The sequence below is a fragment of the Pocillopora damicornis genome, chromosome 4 (assembly GCF_964200805.1).
Source record: "Pocillopora damicornis chromosome 4, jaPocDami1.2, whole genome shotgun sequence".
In the NCBI taxonomy this organism is placed as follows: domain Eukaryota; kingdom Metazoa; phylum Cnidaria; class Anthozoa; order Scleractinia; family Pocilloporidae; genus Pocillopora; species Pocillopora damicornis.
The window spans coordinates 19,219,603-19,235,822 of NC_142673.1; the positions used below are offsets into that span (position 1 = coordinate 19,219,603).

The 16,220-nt window shown below is 36.0% G+C and overlaps 2 protein-coding genes across 4 annotated transcripts; one reads left to right on the top strand and one right to left on the bottom strand.

Annotated features, from left to right (window-relative positions):
• The first annotated feature begins 327 nt into the window (after window positions 1-327).
• On the top strand, window positions 328-10,962 carry LOC113668224 (uncharacterized). 2 transcript variants are annotated; one of them, XM_027184107.2, is made up of 13 exons: window positions 328-449; window positions 2,046-2,235; window positions 3,657-3,831; window positions 4,237-4,294; window positions 4,499-4,565; window positions 4,710-4,768; window positions 5,004-5,133; window positions 5,417-5,546; window positions 5,905-6,651; window positions 6,855-6,881; window positions 8,155-8,252; window positions 8,646-8,946; window positions 9,440-10,962. In XM_027184107.2, the coding sequence occupies exons 1-13, from the start codon at window positions 390-392 to the stop codon at window positions 9,471-9,473; spliced, it is 2,076 nt and encodes a 691-aa protein (XP_027039908.2). In that variant the 5' UTR covers window positions 328-389; the 3' UTR covers window positions 9,474-10,962. The 2 variants fall into 2 exon arrangements, with proteins under 2 accessions (XP_027039908.2, XP_089060616.1); XM_089204490.1 differs by lacking the exon at window positions 8,646-8,946 and having other exon boundaries at window positions 347-449; window positions 9,440-9,671.
• Window positions 10,963-11,051: 89 nt separating this feature from the next.
• On the bottom strand, window positions 11,052-16,219 carry LOC113668225 (uncharacterized). Of its 2 annotated transcripts, none has more exons than XM_089204492.1 (3): window positions 15,931-16,219; window positions 14,270-14,432; window positions 11,052-13,330 (listed from the first exon to the last, which is right to left on the bottom strand). In XM_089204492.1, exons 1-3 carry the CDS (start codon window positions 16,148-16,150, stop codon window positions 12,073-12,075), a joined length of 1,641 nt encoding a protein of 546 aa, XP_089060618.1. In that variant the 5' UTR covers window positions 16,151-16,219; the 3' UTR covers window positions 11,052-12,072. The 2 variants fall into 2 exon arrangements, with proteins under 2 accessions (XP_089060618.1, XP_089060617.1); XM_089204491.1 differs by having other exon boundaries at window positions 11,052-13,333; window positions 15,931-16,212.
• Window position 16,220: the final 1 nt, after the last annotated feature.

Consider the following 16,220-nt stretch of genomic DNA (forward strand, 5'->3'; position numbering starts at 1 on the left):
TTGCGAACCTATTGTGGATTTCCTAACAACTCTGTAAGTTCGCAGAAGTCTGTCTCATCACGTAAATTCTGCCCATACTATGGCGCACATTAGCCTCCCCAACTGGGAAAGAAAAAAAGCAAGTGCAAAATCTCGTAAGATCTACTAATGTCAAATCGACAACGTCAGAAGTGACTTTCTCTCTTATTTTTTGGCATTGCCGTTACATATTTAACTCACTGAAAAGGCAATAACCCCATGAACGTGGGGGGGAAGAATTGTTTGAGACAGGATACGTAAATGCCTGACTGACAGGTGTCCATCAAAGCTGTAAACTGAGGCAGTTCAATCTGTTGAAATTATCTACTAAATATCCAGCACTCACAACCTATACTGAGTTTCCGTGTGAAATGGCAGCGCAATCTGACAGTGAATTTCGCCCAGTAGTAACGGAGACCCCTCGAAATGTGGTAGGTCGATGTATTATCCTTTAAGATTAAGCATGTAGATAGCCCAGCTTTTGTTGGCCATCTGCTATACCAAACCTGAGTTGAGATTAACCAGATCCGCGTGCTCCGTAATGGGCGGGCTTTTTTTTTTACGGCTGCCTGCAGGTTTAAACAAGCTTACTTGTGTCCCACAATTAACATTCAGGTGCTATCCAATTTTCGCTATTACAGCCAGATTTTCCTCGCGGATCAGCCAAATATTTAACTCAGTTTATTCCGACTTTTCTTCCGAAGTATTTCAGCCCCCAGCGAGGGCAAAATTAATTCATTTTGTTAGTTTTGTACTTTCGGTTCACAATGATCGTCTAATTTTTCGATGTTTCCGATTTCTTTCCCCCAAACATTTTTATCGCCAGCCCGAGAGGTCTAAAACTTTATGATTGTAATCGTTAATTAGATAAAAATCTGAACTTTGTTTTGAAATCCTTTGTGTGAGGTCTTCATAGCAAATGTCTATTCACGTGCTGATCTGGATTTTCTTCCTTTAGAATATTTTGATTTTTACTCCACTGTATCTAAGAATGTAGACTTGGAAGCGGAGAAAACGAGGGCCTTATTGCGTATTAAAGATCGAGCAGTTAAATACAGCCCAATTAATTTCCAAGAATACTCAAAATTTGCACGTGCAAAACATTGAAAAGAGTCTTCACACCCTGGAAGTAATCAACGAACTTCTTCTCAAAATTAAGATTCAACCCTTTCATGAGGATTGACTTCACATTTATTTCAAACCTACAAGCCACACATACATTTTACTTCTAAATGTGAGTACTATGAGTGAAATTCATGGTGATATTCAAGGCAACTGTGAAGTAAGAGTAAAATGTCCTTGTGGGATTTGTCTCCAAGGCTAATTAGTTGATATTGTTGTGTGGATATAATTTTTCGTACATTTTACATCTTTGTTCTGGATTACATTAACTCCCAAGAAACAATTATTCTTGCAACTAAATCCTGTATACTTCCTTATAATTAAGACAGAAAAATCCAACTTTAACCCTTTCACTCTCAAGATCTCAATAATAATTCTCTTTACTGTCTGCTGTACAATTCTTATAGTGTTACTTTGGAGAATTTGGTATTAGATCAACTAATGATCGCCCAATGGATATTTTTATTTATTCTCATTACTTGTCAACTTAATATTATTTGGTTTTTGTCAGGAGAAATTCTGATTTGGTCACTCATGGGAGTTACAGGATAAAATCAAGAAAACACCTTCTGGTCGACAAGCTTCTCTTTTCTCACAACCAATTATTAAGATAATGTATTGGAATCACAATGAGCAATTACAGGTTAATCTCTTCTGGCTGTAAAAGGATTCATTTTTAATTGCTAAAACAGTATGTTCCTCATCAAATTGTGATGCTTCAAAATTTAATCAGTTTTCCCAGAAATAATGACATTGTAGACCACAACTTTTGTTGATTGGTGTTTTGTTTTAGAACATCACTTGAAAGTCATAATATTTTTTTGTTTTCTGTGTAGTGATTCACGCTTAAGGTTAAAAATAATTACTAAGTTACTTGCACCACTTTCATCTAAATGCCTTCCCAGGAGTTGAACTTCAGAAGCACACCTGTACCATTTGAATTTCCAGAGGCCATTCTGTCAACTCCTCTGTCTTCTGCAATACCACACAATACAGCAAGAATGGAGTCGAACTGTAGAGTGTTTAGTCCAATTCCTTTTCAGTCCAGGGTTCCCACTCCATATCCTCTGTTTGACCCTGTTTCTACTGTAAAAGGTAAGGCTTGAAAAAAGAGTCCAGCACCCTATAGGTAATGACTGATCTTGGTTTCATTGCCATGAAGTGACTTGGAGTATTGCTTCTCCCTCCCCCCTTCCCCCCACCCCCAAGGATAAGATGTTATTTATTTGCAGGATTTGCTTTCCCCTCCCTCACCATATTTTTTTAGATTCCCCTTGCAGTGCACCAACACCCATGTTCTACATAGGTAGAGGTTTTGTCTCTTTCGAGAGCAAAAACCACATTGAACCAGACTTCAGGAGTCCGTCCTAAGCCTACTACCTAAGAAGTGCTTAGAGAGAAAATTTTAGGGCATTTTATTTGCTTTTTTTTATAAGAAAATATTTAAAACAATGTAAGAAGACCTGATAAAATAATGTAAGTATTAACACTTCATCTCAGTGGTATGACCAGCTCAAGAGAACTAGTAACACAAGATTTTAAGAAAGCTCTTCACTCAAAGAAGCAAGAAGTACTTTACTATAACCTGCAAATGAACTTTCTTCATTGCAGGTCAAAAAGTAATTTCTTTATTTCCCTTCAAAGGATTACAGTTCCAATAAGATATAAAAAAAAAAATCTGTATGTAAAATTCAGATCAGGAGAAGGAAGGGGTGGGGGAGGGGGGGAGAGGGTAGTTTTAAGTGTGTAAAAGACAATTTGAAAGTAACAAATATCACCAAATGTGTTGTGAGATGAATCACCTCTAAATCTGTGGTTAGAATATCTGACAAAATCTTAACAGTTATTTTGACAAAGATTGTTTATATTGTTGAATACAAGTAATGGGTTAATAATATTTTTTTTTATTTTGTGAATGTTTCATGAAAGTCTAGGACATTTCAGCACTATCATGACTGCAAGGTCTTAAAATTCTAGTCTGTGCCCTCCATTTTTTTGTGAAAATTTTATTGAGTTCACCCTTTCACTCCTAAGATCTCATAAATAATTCTCCTTACTGTCTTCCATGAAATTCTGACAATGCTGGTTTGGAAAACTTGGTATTGAATCAGCTAATAATCCCCTAATTGATATTTTTTTACTATTCTTAAATCTCATTACTTGCCTGCCTACTATTGCATTGATAATGTAAGGAGAAATTCTGTTTTGGTCACTTATGGGAGTGAATGGGTCAAGGAGATGCTCTCTTTTCAAAATTTCTATTAAATCATCATCAAGTCACGTTTTTCCAAATAAAGTAATTTCAATTGTGGGGTGAAAAAAGGAAAAATGTTAAGCAACATGAATTCAAATGTTATGCCTTATGACAAACTGAGCATTTTTGCTGATAAGAAGATTAAGAAGGTGAATTGTCTTGGATGATAATGCATCACATGATTTTTAACCTTTTTCCCTCAATGTTTTTGGTGTTTGGAAAAATTATTATTTTGTGTCACTGCTATTGTTTATTTTAACAGATTGGCAAGGACCTTCTTCAGAAAACAGAATGTTTTCCCCATCATGGGGATTTGAATCCACCATATCCTTTAGTCAGCAGTTTCAGTTACCTATAGCAACTGGCAATGCACACACTGTTCATCATTATACATTCCCACAAAATTGGCACCATCCTGTCACACCACAGAGTTTCAAGTAAGTACTTTTGAAATGTTTTCATTTTATCACAGATGCACTCTTGGCCCACAAGAACACAAGCTAAAAGAAAATGGAAAATTACAGCATTGTCATATCATACTGATAAACTTTCTGCAACAATAACAATAAATGGTTGAAATGTAGTTAACAATGCTCTTTCGGTTGCTTGCCTCTTTTTATTTGGCTTTTCTTATCTTTTATAAATTCTTACTGGATAGGGTGTAAATGGGCCTCCTATATGGAGACAGCAGTTAAAAAGGAAGCATTTTTTAATTCCACATTATCTTTCTTAAGAGGTTGATTAGTAAGTGGGGGGATTGTGCATCGGGCAACATCTTCCTGGCTTGAATTATATCATCTATTGATGTTGCCTTGAATGTTATTTTTTGTATTCTTTTGCAGTAGTTATAATCTACACAGCAGTGATGTTTGGTATGGAGACTCCCCTCTGATGGATGGGGTAAATTGTTTTATTCTTATCTTCCTAGTCTTTTATTACTTATAATATTCAATCCATCGGTTTCGCTGAGGGGTCATTTATTGTATGAGCCATATCTACAAATCTGCATTGTTTGATATGTACATCCCCCCTCCCCCTTGAACATGCTTGCCATGTTTTCAATTGTCTTGTTTTGAAAACATGTTTATCTCATTGTGTATTCAGCTTGGAGCTTTAGATGTTAGTGGTGATGTTATTGAACAAGATTCAAAAGTGACGTCAAGCACAGAAGGTAACATCATTCTTAGCCCTCTGTTCTGTTGCATTTAAATTTTACTTTTGAATCTCAAAAATTGTTGAAAAATTACTTTCACCTTAAACATGTCAGTGTCAAGGACTAAATTTAACCTAATGAACTTGATTTTTTTAATTGCAGTATCACCATGGAAACCTCACTTGCCTCTTCCTCCTGTTTCAGAACTTTTGAACATATCAGTAAGAATTCTTATTCATAGCATGATACCCTAAATTGCATCTATTATTGACAACAGAGTTTTGTGAAAAATCCTGACCAACAGGGACAAATTCAATCATAGCAATTTAAAGTTAGAGCATGAAAACAAAACAACAACAATAACAAATTAAAAAGGCACTTTTTTTAATTTTTTAATTTTTAAATTTTGTCCTCACTGGGCATGCAAATCTTTCGACAGTACTCTTTCATTTCTAGCATGGAACTTCGAAAACTTTGAGAGAAAGCGTTAGTCCAATGACAGAAGGAACAAGTCCATTGAATGCAACACCCACAATTTTACCCGACAAGTGTAAACAAGTTTCTGTTGCAAGCACCAATATCAAAGGTAACTGTAATCAATTTGGAACAGAATTTAGATCAGTTCTTGGACCTTCTTTTATTATTTTACTTAGCAAACCCTTATCAAGGGATGGTGTCACCAGTTAGGGGGGGTATCTAAGGGTTTATGCGACTCCCTCTTCTTAGACAGAAAAGGTGATAATTCAGTCTCAAACAAGAAAAATGTGGGTTGGTTGCCAGAGTGTGCCATCCCACCCTTTCCTCCACTGGAAAATTCAGTCTGTCCCTTTGATATACACCCCTCAGTGACATCTGTTCTATTACAACAGCAGTTCAAACTCAGACACCGTGGAAGTTAAAGAAAACTAAGTCTGCTTCAGATGCTAAGGGTCAGAGTCAAAGAAAAGGAAAGCCTCGAAAAATAGTTGACAAACTTGCATATGTCAAGCAAAAGATGGTGTAAGTAACAACTTCCTAATTAAGAAAGAGTTTTTCATGGGATGATCTGAGAGTGTCTTTTACTCTCTAATAGTGAATTGGTTGTAGTTCGGGATAGGTAAAAAAACATTTTTTGAAGCACCGAATACTAATGCCCATAAAAAAATGTGTCATTGGTTTGATCTCTGTTGTTTTTGCAATTTTTGTCCAAATGAGACCAACCTTCACTGATTGATTTTGTAAAATATTTACCTACGCTGGGTTGTTAAAGTTATTCAAAGAAGATATTAATTGTGCATCAAAAGTAGTCATTATCAACTCTAAACCTGGAAATATTTACTGGAAAAAATTATGAATTCTTGGATCTTCTCATATACAGGCAGAAAGAAAGAGAGAGTGCCATAAGAGATGAACTTCAAAATCTGAGTGCAATTTTGCCTTGTAAAGACTTGAGAAATGGTCATCCTTCAAGGAGGGAAATACTTGAAACTGCAATTAGTCACATCATGCAGCTTCAAGAAAACATTAGAGAGGCTTATCTCCAGAGAGGACTGAAAACAGAGGACTTGCAAGCTATGTTACAAAACAGTGGCATGTCCAGCTTGAACCAAAACTATTTTCACAGCACAGCTGGGAAACAAAGTGATGCAGCTATGTTCTCTGAGGTATCTAACAGCCTTTGCAGCACCCCTGAACTTGTCATTGAAGAAAGCATGGCAGCAAGCTCTGCATCACCATTCTCAGATTTAAGCAGCCAAGGGTCAGAGATAGAAGAGGAGGCTGTAGCTCGCCCCTCTGAAAATGAAAGCACTACTGAAACACCTGTTAATTATATCAAAAGGCCCATGAATGCTTTCCTTTGGTTTAGCAAACAATACCGTGGAGAATTCAAGACACAGTATCCTGGCAGAGATAACCGGGAGATTAGCACCATTCTTGCTAAACATTGGAGAAGCATGACCCCTGAGCAGAAGGAGCCATTTAAGGAGAGAGCAAGGGAAGATATGAGAAGAACAAGAGAGTCGTATCCGGATTTCAAGTACTGCAAAACCAGGAAAGAAACAACCCTGGCCCAAGCCTCAACCAACAGAAGTGAGAAGCCAGATGGTTGGGGTCAAGGATACAGGTTAGAAAAAGAAACTAAAAGAAAAAAAGAGTTTTATAAGTTTAAAATTGACATAGAGTTTGAAAACTATGTGAAGGAATCGTATCACTAGTAATTTTTTAAAAATATTTGAGTAGTAATTTCAGGTGTCTGATACTTACAGGCATATGAGAGACAAAAATATATATTTTTTATTCTGTTTTCTTCATCATACACTCTTTCAGGATTGGTTCTCACAATCTACGACACAGGTATGTACATGAAAGATCTTGCTTTTGTTGGTTAGAGACAAATGCATGCTAATCCTTATAATTTGGTGTTCCAATCTCTTTCCAAGAAAACAAAAGTGGGTTTCCAAATCTGTAAATCTTGTGATATTTTGGATTACACACTGAAGCCTATAACTTTTCAGAGCTGGATGTGAACTGGCAACAGAATTAATATCTTTACTAAGTATTTTGATAACAAGGTGTTCCTCAACACCAGCAATGTGAGTGATTTAGGCAGTAAGTAAATCAGCAAGTAATCTTACAGGTTCATTTGTATGTAATGTGTCAATCAATTTGGAGCTTTGACATCCCCCCTTGTGTAACCCTTGGGCATTTGAACTTTTAAAGATTTTTTTGTTCAAATTTCCCTCCTCCCCTCCCCCTCCCCCCTCCCCCACATGTCAAAAATTTTATTCAAATGCCCCACCCAATATTTTAGTCAAAATCAGCAACTGCAACTTTCTACACTTTGACCAAGATTTATAACCTTGACCTTTTTCTCTTAGCCATTTGCATGAGAAAGTGAACCACCAACCTTTAACACCTCCATATTTAGGGATATGACACTTTGGTGCTGCCAGAAAGATTTGACACTTCCTGTTCAAATTCCCCACCCCAGCCAGGCAAGGTTCAAAAGGGGAGAGGGTGGTGTTGAAGCTCTTACAATTGATTGGCACATAACAGGGTGTGAAATTGTGCCAAATACAGGTGCCAATGCCATTAAATTGTTCACTTTGGCGACCAAATCCTGAAAATTAGTTGCCAAATTGGCAACTAGAATGCTTCTTCATAACCTTACCTAGAGATATAGTGAATTAAAAAGATTTGCAAAGATAAATCTGCAGCAAACTTCCTGGTTAAGTTTATGTTCAGAACGCAGCACACTCATCTCAATTGATAACTAGACACAGTCTTTGCTTTAGGTGAGCTTGAACATTGTATATCATCTATCCTACTGTCCACTTTGTAGCACGTTAAAGATCGTTTTCCTAACTTAATTTTAGAGGGTCTATCTAGAATGCTGACAGTGTAAAAAAAGGTTTTGTTTGTCTTTTAAAATGGTGACAAACTTTTTTTGAATTGGCTACCACTTTGAAAAATTTAGGAGCCAAGTGGCTATCAGAAAAAAATAATAATTTCATGCCCTGGATAAGCCAAGTGTTTTTGTCACTGATGACAAACTTTTTACCTACCTGTATGTAACTGTAAGGAATGCTGAATACTTCACTTATACTAACTTCATTTCATGCTTCAGAAATACCATTATAAACACAACTGCAAATGGCAAAGGAAAAACTCCTGTCACAAAGAAGGTAGATGCTTCTTGCAAACAAAGTAATCTGAAACCAAAAGGTATGGTCTGAATTCATACATTGAAAAGTGTTTGATCCCAGCTTATTCCTGCCAATGGCAGATTTTTTATGCCCAATGAAAAAACCTCTGATTTTATGAAGCTGGCTTTTTTGGGGAACCCTTTGGAACATCTTTAAAATGTCCTCAGACATCTTAGGGCATCTGTAAATAATTAAGGAGTAATTAGAACAAATTCCAGCATTTTAGGGATGAAAATATCATGACTTGAGTCAAGAAAATTTCAGGAACAAGATGATAGGATTTAAGTCTAGTGATTGAGAAGGAAGATGGAATCATCATTATTCTGCTTTAAAAGTGTGTATTGATTTTCTATGGGCATGGCACCAAAAGGTGTCTGCAATCCCTTTTTTTTATTATTATTGCAAACTTAAGGTCATCAGACAAAAGTTAAGTCAGAAACAACTGCACCAGGGATAACAGAGAAAGCAAGCACCTCTGCTGAAGATGAAGTGAAGATGATAACAAAAGGAGTTACTCAAAAAGAAGTTGGAGACCAAGTTAACAACTGTCTCAAAGACCAGATCAAGAGTTCATGTCAGGATGGTGCCTCTGGAGCTGAGACAAAGTTTGAGTGGTGTTCCACTTCATGCGACAACTGGGTTCAGTGCGAAAACTGTAAAAAGTGGCATATGTTACCTGATAATAGTAACCCCTCCAGTTTGCCTGACAAATGGTGAGGGAGATGGTCTCTGACTTCTTTGATGAGACCTACATTAGAGCCCCGCAAACTCAAACTCAGTTGACTTGAACATCCTGCTAATTTTAACCAGGTCTGATTTCCCCCATGGATTTGACCCCATTTTTCTAAGTCATTTACTATCAGCTCACTTAAAATTCCCTTTAAATCTAACTAATTCTCGTTTTCCTTGGCTCAAATTTACCCTCCAAGCTTGAACATGAACTGAACCAATCCTACTGACTCAATTTTTCAGTTTCTCTTGGGAGTTTAAGTTAGCAGGGTTCTACTGAATTTATGCATTCAGATTGGGATTTGTTTCAATACCTGAGAAACACTGATTTCTTTAGAGACACACATAAATGATGTAATCTTTTATGTGGTTTCTTACTTTACTTTTTGGGAATATAATGGTGACTGATGCAGCACCTTTGTGTAAATTCATTCATATTTATCATGTTGCTGACTCTACTATGTTTTCATCTGCCAGGTATTGTTGCCAACATGTTGACTTGCCAGCATAGGAAGAAACAAAAGGAAAGCACAGAAGTGATGTTTTGCCGTAGCAGTATGATCTGACACTCAGATTTCTTCTGTTCATATTAGTATTTCGTTGACAAGGTAGACTGCATAGCAATCCAATCATCAAAGACATTTGATTGGTAAATAGTATGAAGTTCTTACCTATGTATGTCTGATAGTAGTGAAATCATCACTTCTGTTCAAAAATTATCCCTAAAAACCTCCCCTTTTTTTTAAATAAAGATTTCTTTTTATATGATTACTTAAAAAAAATCCCTTGACAAGCTAAGTTCAAACCACTTGTCATGAGGGTTTCCTTGTGCTTTCAGGTTATTGGAAGAAAACAAGTTTCTGCTCTAAGTTCATATGAGATTATCTTAAAATACAAAACTAGAACAAATGTTGTGTTCAAGTGTCACTCTAAAATTTCATCTGGCAGAGTGAAGCATTCAAATTGTTTCATTAGGAAGTCTTCTAGATGTCTTTTATTTGCATTGCTTAGGGTTTCAGTTCATGTTATGTATTACAAAGTGTTTTATTCAAGAACATTTTCTTATGCCTTCTCATTAAGAAGTAGTCTCAAGTAGTTCAGCTTAACATGGTTTCATCAGTTTGACAAGTCAAAGCTTTAAGAGAATTTAATTGGAAACTTGATCATAAACCTTTATTAGATAATCAAGTTTAAGTTATTGTAGGTCATGTAGTCACTTTGGATTTCAGTGTCACTTTAATCATCAATATTTTGAATTTGAAACAAGTGGCAAAAATTATTTTTCATTTTTTTACGCATAAATAAAAAAACTAGTTATGATTTTTTACCCATTAAAACTAGTTACGATTTTTGATATTTAGGCTTTCTGGTAGGTTTTGAAAGACTTGTAACAGTTGTGTTTTTGTTCGCCAGTCACTTTTTAAAGTAACTCTTTTAATATATTCTTAAAAAAATAATTTTGAACATCTTAGGTTGAGTTCAACTTTACACAAAGTTATGGAATTTAACTTTGAAATTTGTAACGAGTTGTTGAAATTATAAGCATAATCAAACAGTATACTTGTGGAATATGGCAATAATTTCATTGGCATTTGTTTAAATTCTTCAAGTTTTCTTTGTCTAAAGGTTCAGAAAATTATTAGAATTTTGACAGAACATGTGTAAAATTATTTCCTCATTTCACACATCATCATTTTATTACATAAACCAGTGTTATGTGGCATCATCTCACAAATTGTTGAGTTTTAGTGGTAAGTCAGTTATTGACACTTGCATAACAAATTTAGCAATATTTAATATGTCCAAGGAGCTTTGTCATAGTTTAAAAATCTTGGAAACTATACACAAAAACTAAGGTTTAATTTGAAGGCAATCTGTAGTACTGAAAAACAAACAGTTAAAATAGTGACAAAGCCCCTCTGAGGCCTTAAAATTTCAAGATGTAACAACCTTAGCTTAGAAGACATATTGCATTTCCAAATAAAGTATTAATTTTTATACTTTGTAGTTATCTGTTATCAAGTTTTGTGCTCTTTATGATCCACCTTCCCTCCTTTCACTGTGTGAGCTGGCCATACAAGCAACAAGATTCAACTCTACTTTTTGTAATGTCCTATAAAGAAACATGCTAGATTTTCAAAAAACAAATTGATATATGATAAAATACCTACTAGTTTAAATAGGCTATTTCAAACCCATATTCTAAAGATAGACAGGTGAACTCACGTCAAGTGTATTTAGATGCGATGTTCATGATATATTTTATTGTAAACAGCTGTAAAAGCCATTACAGATAACTAGAGTGGTATGATTGATTTCATAACAAATTAGTAAGAGGTCTAAATTTTTTGTTTAAAAGTAGTAAGTGAAAGTATGTCTGTTTATAAAAGGGAATGTTTTTAAGAGAAATTACTTTCACTACCAGATTTGACTCTCATTTCAGAAAAAAAATATTCCTTCAAATCCAGATTTTCTCAGAAATCTTAATATAATGTTATTATAATGTAAGGAAAGCCAAACACTAAGAAAAGTGCCATTGCATGCAATCATTCACCTTTAATTTTAAATGCCAAGGTTTCTGCATTGCTTGAAAACTAAAACTATGTTCCATTCCTTCAACTGGTAATATGGTGTATTGTAACTAAGCTAATAGTATCCTGGATACATTTAAGCCCTCGTAGGGAATGAAAAACTGATTAAAATTAAGGGAAAACCTTGGATGCTAAATGTCTGTTTAGCTATATACCACACATGATGTAACATTTTAATCCCTTCACTCCCAAGATCACATGTTATCTAAGGGAATTTGGTACTGTATTGATATTGTAAGGAGACATTCTGTCTCGGTAACAAATGGGAAGTAAAAGAGTTAATGCATTAATTAACACACTGAGGGCTCTTGTGGCCTATTATCATTCTTTCCACGTTTTGATGTCATTAGTGATCTATAACTGAACAGACAATATGCCAGAAGAAATCTGTCATATAAAATAGTTCCTTTATAATGTTTGCAACATGTAATGTCCAATGTTTTACTACTTTCAGTAACAGTAAATGTATTTTGTACATTACAGTATCCTCATGGTTATCAAGTCCCAGCATTGGCTTATTTAATAATTGGCCTTGGAAAGCTCGGTAAGTTTCTTCTTTGGAGGTGTAGCTTGCTCAAGATGGTCTTCAGCTGTACTTTGCATACTTCCATCAATAGGAGAAGTGTGCTTTCTCTTTCCTTGATTCTTAGGGCCTTCCCTTGTTGCCTCCTTACATGCCATTATACTTAGGTTACTCAGTAAGCTGTCAACTCTGCCAGGTTTTGGCATTCTTGTTTCAGCTTGCTTGGACAGGCGCACTGTTGTCAGGTTGTTTTCAGTCTTGGTTCCAATCCTTGCACGCACTTTATAAAGCTGAGTGACTTTGTACACATCATTGCGTTCCCTGGCAGTCATGGGCTGCAACTCACATTCCTGTTGTGAAGCATCAGCAACAAACATGGAGATTTGAGAGTTGATGTTGATGAGAAAACTCATGTCACCAAGTGGTTCATCTTTGTCTTCCCTGGTCCAGAATTCTCTCTCTGAGGATTTCTCATTGGAGCTTGTCATCTCATGAATAGTGAAGATCTCTGGTTCCTTCTGAGAACTTTCCTCCTTTGCTTCAGATTTGCCTTCCATTTCATCCTCCCCAGGCTCTGGTGCCATAACATCATAGCCTGACTTTGACTTTTTGGTACTAGAAAGCTTCCTTTTTTGTGACTTTTCTTGTAAAGGTGATGGCTTGCTTTTCTTTCCTTTTGATTTCTTCCTAGCTGCTGCAGGAAAAATGACCTCTCCAGAGCTTTCTGCTTGAAAAACTTCTGATTCATCTTTACCAACTGGGCTCTTCTTCTTTCCTTTCTTAACATTTTTGCTGTCTGCCAAGTGATTCACATTACTTGTGGAATCTTCAGACTCCTTGATGGAATTTTCCAACAATGCCTTACTTCGGAATCCCTTCTTTCTGTGTTTTTCAGAGATGTCCTTCAACTTTACCTTGCATTCCAGTATCACAGCTTCTGATTTCTCTTTAGCCACAACATCTTCATTTTCCATTTTCTTAGCAATCTTTGAAGGTAGATTCTGGTTGTGAGAACTTTCAACTTCATCTGCTTCATCAGAAGAACTACCAGTTTTCTGGAATGGCAATTTCTTAGAGCATTTTTTCAAGTTTCCTTTCTTAGCTTCTTTTGGAAACTTAGATGCCTGCTGTTCAGGAGGCTTATTCAAAGCACCAATTACTGAAACATCTTTGCCATCAGTACTGCCAGACTCAAAAGGATTTGGATCACTGTCTTCTGTGTTTCCATCATTTCCTCTTAAAACTGACTTGCTCCTGCTGAAAACAATGGGGCTCATATAATTAATTCTACAGTTGTTTAACTTTTAGAATGGTGCAAATGGTTTAAAATTTGTATCATAAAATAGATTATTACTTTTGAAGAAAATCATTTTTTTTTCTTCATTCATCATCAGCAATCATAAAATGGTAAACAAGCTGACTGGTGGCATAAACTTCATGGTGGTCAGTATGATCATCAAAGCAAACTAGGGTTACTGTCATACAAACTCACAGCAAAGGTCTCCATAGGATGGTGATAACCTTAATTATATGTGTAGCACTTACAGGAACAATTTTGTGATGAACTAACATGTTAGTTTATAATTGTTTCCAGTGATCATTGGTGCATTCATACACTCCATTGTTCACTTTGGTTCTTTAACCCCTTGTTAAACCCCATAACGTGACGGATCATGTGTACTATAGATGGCCACGGTCGACATATAGGCCGACAATCGACCGATATATCGGTCGGCAATCGACCGACTATCGGTCGACAGTCGACCAATGCATCACCCGATATGTACACATTTATCGGTCGACTGTTGGCCGATATATCGGTCGACTATCGGTCGACAATCGACCGACTAGTCGGTCGACTGTCGACCGATAGTCGACCTATAGTCGGGCGATAGTCGACCGATATATCGGCCGATATGTCGACCAAGGCCACCTATAGTACACATGATCCAACGTGACTTACTACTAGGTGCTCCTCATAGTATCACTCTTTAATTCAATGTAAGGGTCATGAGAATAATGGAAATTATCACCAATTCAAGAAGCTTCTGATTGTCAAACAAATTCTCCCAGTCATTGTCACAGGAAATGTAGAGAGATCAGTGTGGAGAATATGAATACTAATGTTAGTGTATAAAAGGGTTAAATTGAAGCCTTATTTGAACCATAATTATTTAATCATAGTCTACTTACAAAAGGGGATTTTCAGTGGTTTCTTTGCAGTCATTGTTGCTGCCATTTTCTTTACTGCGACCATCAACCTCTTCAAGATGTTTTACTCTTTCTTTCAGGCAAGCTATTTCATCCTCAAAGCTGCTTCTCTGGGAATCAAAATGTTCTTCCAGGTGTTTTACTTCTGTGAAATAAATGAACCAAATATATAATTACTATTTAAATTGAGAGTTACACCTTGAACAACAAAAGAAAAACTTTCTTTTTAAGTGACAGGTGTTACACTTATTCCAAGAGGGAACCATGACTGGAGTAATCATTTTAAGTATTTAAGTATTGAAAATAGTTACTGAAACTTCTCCTTTGCAATCATTTAAGAGTCAACCTCACAAGCTCCTCCAGCTAAATGCCAAACAAACAATTTTTCACAGGTGCCCCTGTGAGTAAATAATAAAGGTAAGAACTAACACAAATATAAATAGTATAATAATTTAAATAATAATACAATAATATATGTAATAAATAAATAATGAAGGTAAGATCAACAGTTGTACTGTATTACTCCATGTAAAGCTTTTCTATCACTCTTTTCTCCAACAGAATAGGAAACTCATGTATCAAAATTATCTGGTGGCATCATCATAGTACTAGTAAGGTGAAAAGTATTAAACATCACTCTGGCCAGTTACTTTTAGTGGTCGAGTTTTCTATTCCCAGGTATAAAAATTTTGATGGAAATCTAGTTGAAGCCTACATGTTGTTGGAACTACTCTGAGAACCTTTAAGAGTTCCCTTCCACATTCTAGATAATCACCCCATCTTTATTAAATATGAGTACCGGTTCCCTCTACCGGCAGCTTCTCTCGCGGATTTACAACCTAAGGAGTTGTAAACGGTTACACAAGAGACCATCATGGTAAACTGTGTGAGTAAAAGTAAACTACTGAATTTAAGATCAACAAAAAGTTTGTAACCTCGAGATGTCAGTACTAATGGATCGTTTGAGAAAAGGGAAATAACATTCTGCAATGCACGAAGCTGCCCATTTTAGGTGTTAAGTTTCAGGAGAATTGTAAATATAGCGAACACGTAAGTGCTAAGTTGATTAAGGCAAATAAGTGTCTGTTTGTATTAAAATCTTTACGGAAGGAAGGTTTCAGTCAAGGTGAAGTAGACCACCTATTTAGCGCCTTAGTTTTGCCAAATTTCACCGATGGTCTGCTTGTTTATGGCGTTTATTTATTCATACAAAACTTTATGGACAGATGCTTTAAAAGGAAATTCACATCTAAGAGAATGGACATTCGAGAACTTTTAGAAAAGGCAGATAAGAAGATTTTCAAGGTACATTCAGTGGATCCCGATCGCCCGCTAAGTAACATCATTCCGAAGAAGAAAGAAACAAAGTACCAACTCAGAAACAAAAGTGCTCATCGCCCGAATATAAAGACTGACAGTTTTAGAATGTTTTTGTAATTAGGCTTGTCTTTAAATATAATCTTTGATCTTTCTACTATTTTATATGGTATGTCTTATGTATTTTTAGACTCCTAACTGCTGATGTAACTTAAGATATGTCTTTTTATCTTAGGAGCAATAAAGAGTGATTGATTGATTGATTGTAAGGAAGCGAAAATTTTAAACTTTAGCTGAAGAAAGAAACAAGGTGAGTATTTTCTTACCAGAGAAAGCCAAACGAATGAGCCTTTGTAATTCTTCGCACACTGTAATCACCCCGCCAGTTTGGCACTCAACGCTCCCTTTTAACCGACAGATCGATACAGCTGAAGCCAGAAGCTTTTCAGAATTATGAAAAATATCTCGGCAAGTGTTTTCGTTCTTCCTTATTGGCGTAGAAAACGGCGTTTTCCAAGATGACAAGTTCGTCTCACTTGCCGCCATTTTTCAAATAGCGCGCCCTCAACCACTTATTTCATGTAAGTTAAGTCCATAAGTTCCTATGTTATCCGCT

What these genes read in the sequence shown, in the direction of transcription:
- LOC113668224 (XM_027184107.2), top strand. Translation starts at nt 390, where the DNA reads ATGGCAGCGCAATCTGACAGTGAATTTCGCCCAGTAGTAACGGAGACC. An exon ending in GTCACACCACAGAGTTTCAA is followed by an intron (nt 3,832 to 4,236) that starts GTAAGTACTTTT and finishes ATTCTTTTGCAG; the next exon opens with TAGTTATAATCTACACAGCA. An exon ending in TCCAGTTTGCCTGACAAATG is followed by an intron (nt 8,947 to 9,439) that starts GTGAGGGAGATG and finishes TTCATCTGCCAG; the next exon opens with GTATTGTTGCCAACATGTTG.
- LOC113668225 (XM_089204491.1), bottom strand. Translation starts at nt 16,150, where the DNA reads ATGGCGGCAAGTGAGACGAACTTGTCATCTTGGAAAACGCCGTTTTCT. An exon ending in CATTCGTTTGGCTTTCTCTG is followed by an intron (nt 14,433 to 15,930) that starts GTAAGAAAATAC and finishes TTTATTTCACAG; the next exon opens with AAGTAAAACACCTGGAAGAA. An exon ending in ACCACTGAAAATCCCCTTTT is followed by an intron (nt 13,334 to 14,269) that starts GTAAGTAGACTA and finishes CATTGTTTTCAG; the next exon opens with CAGGAGCAAGTCAGTTTTAA.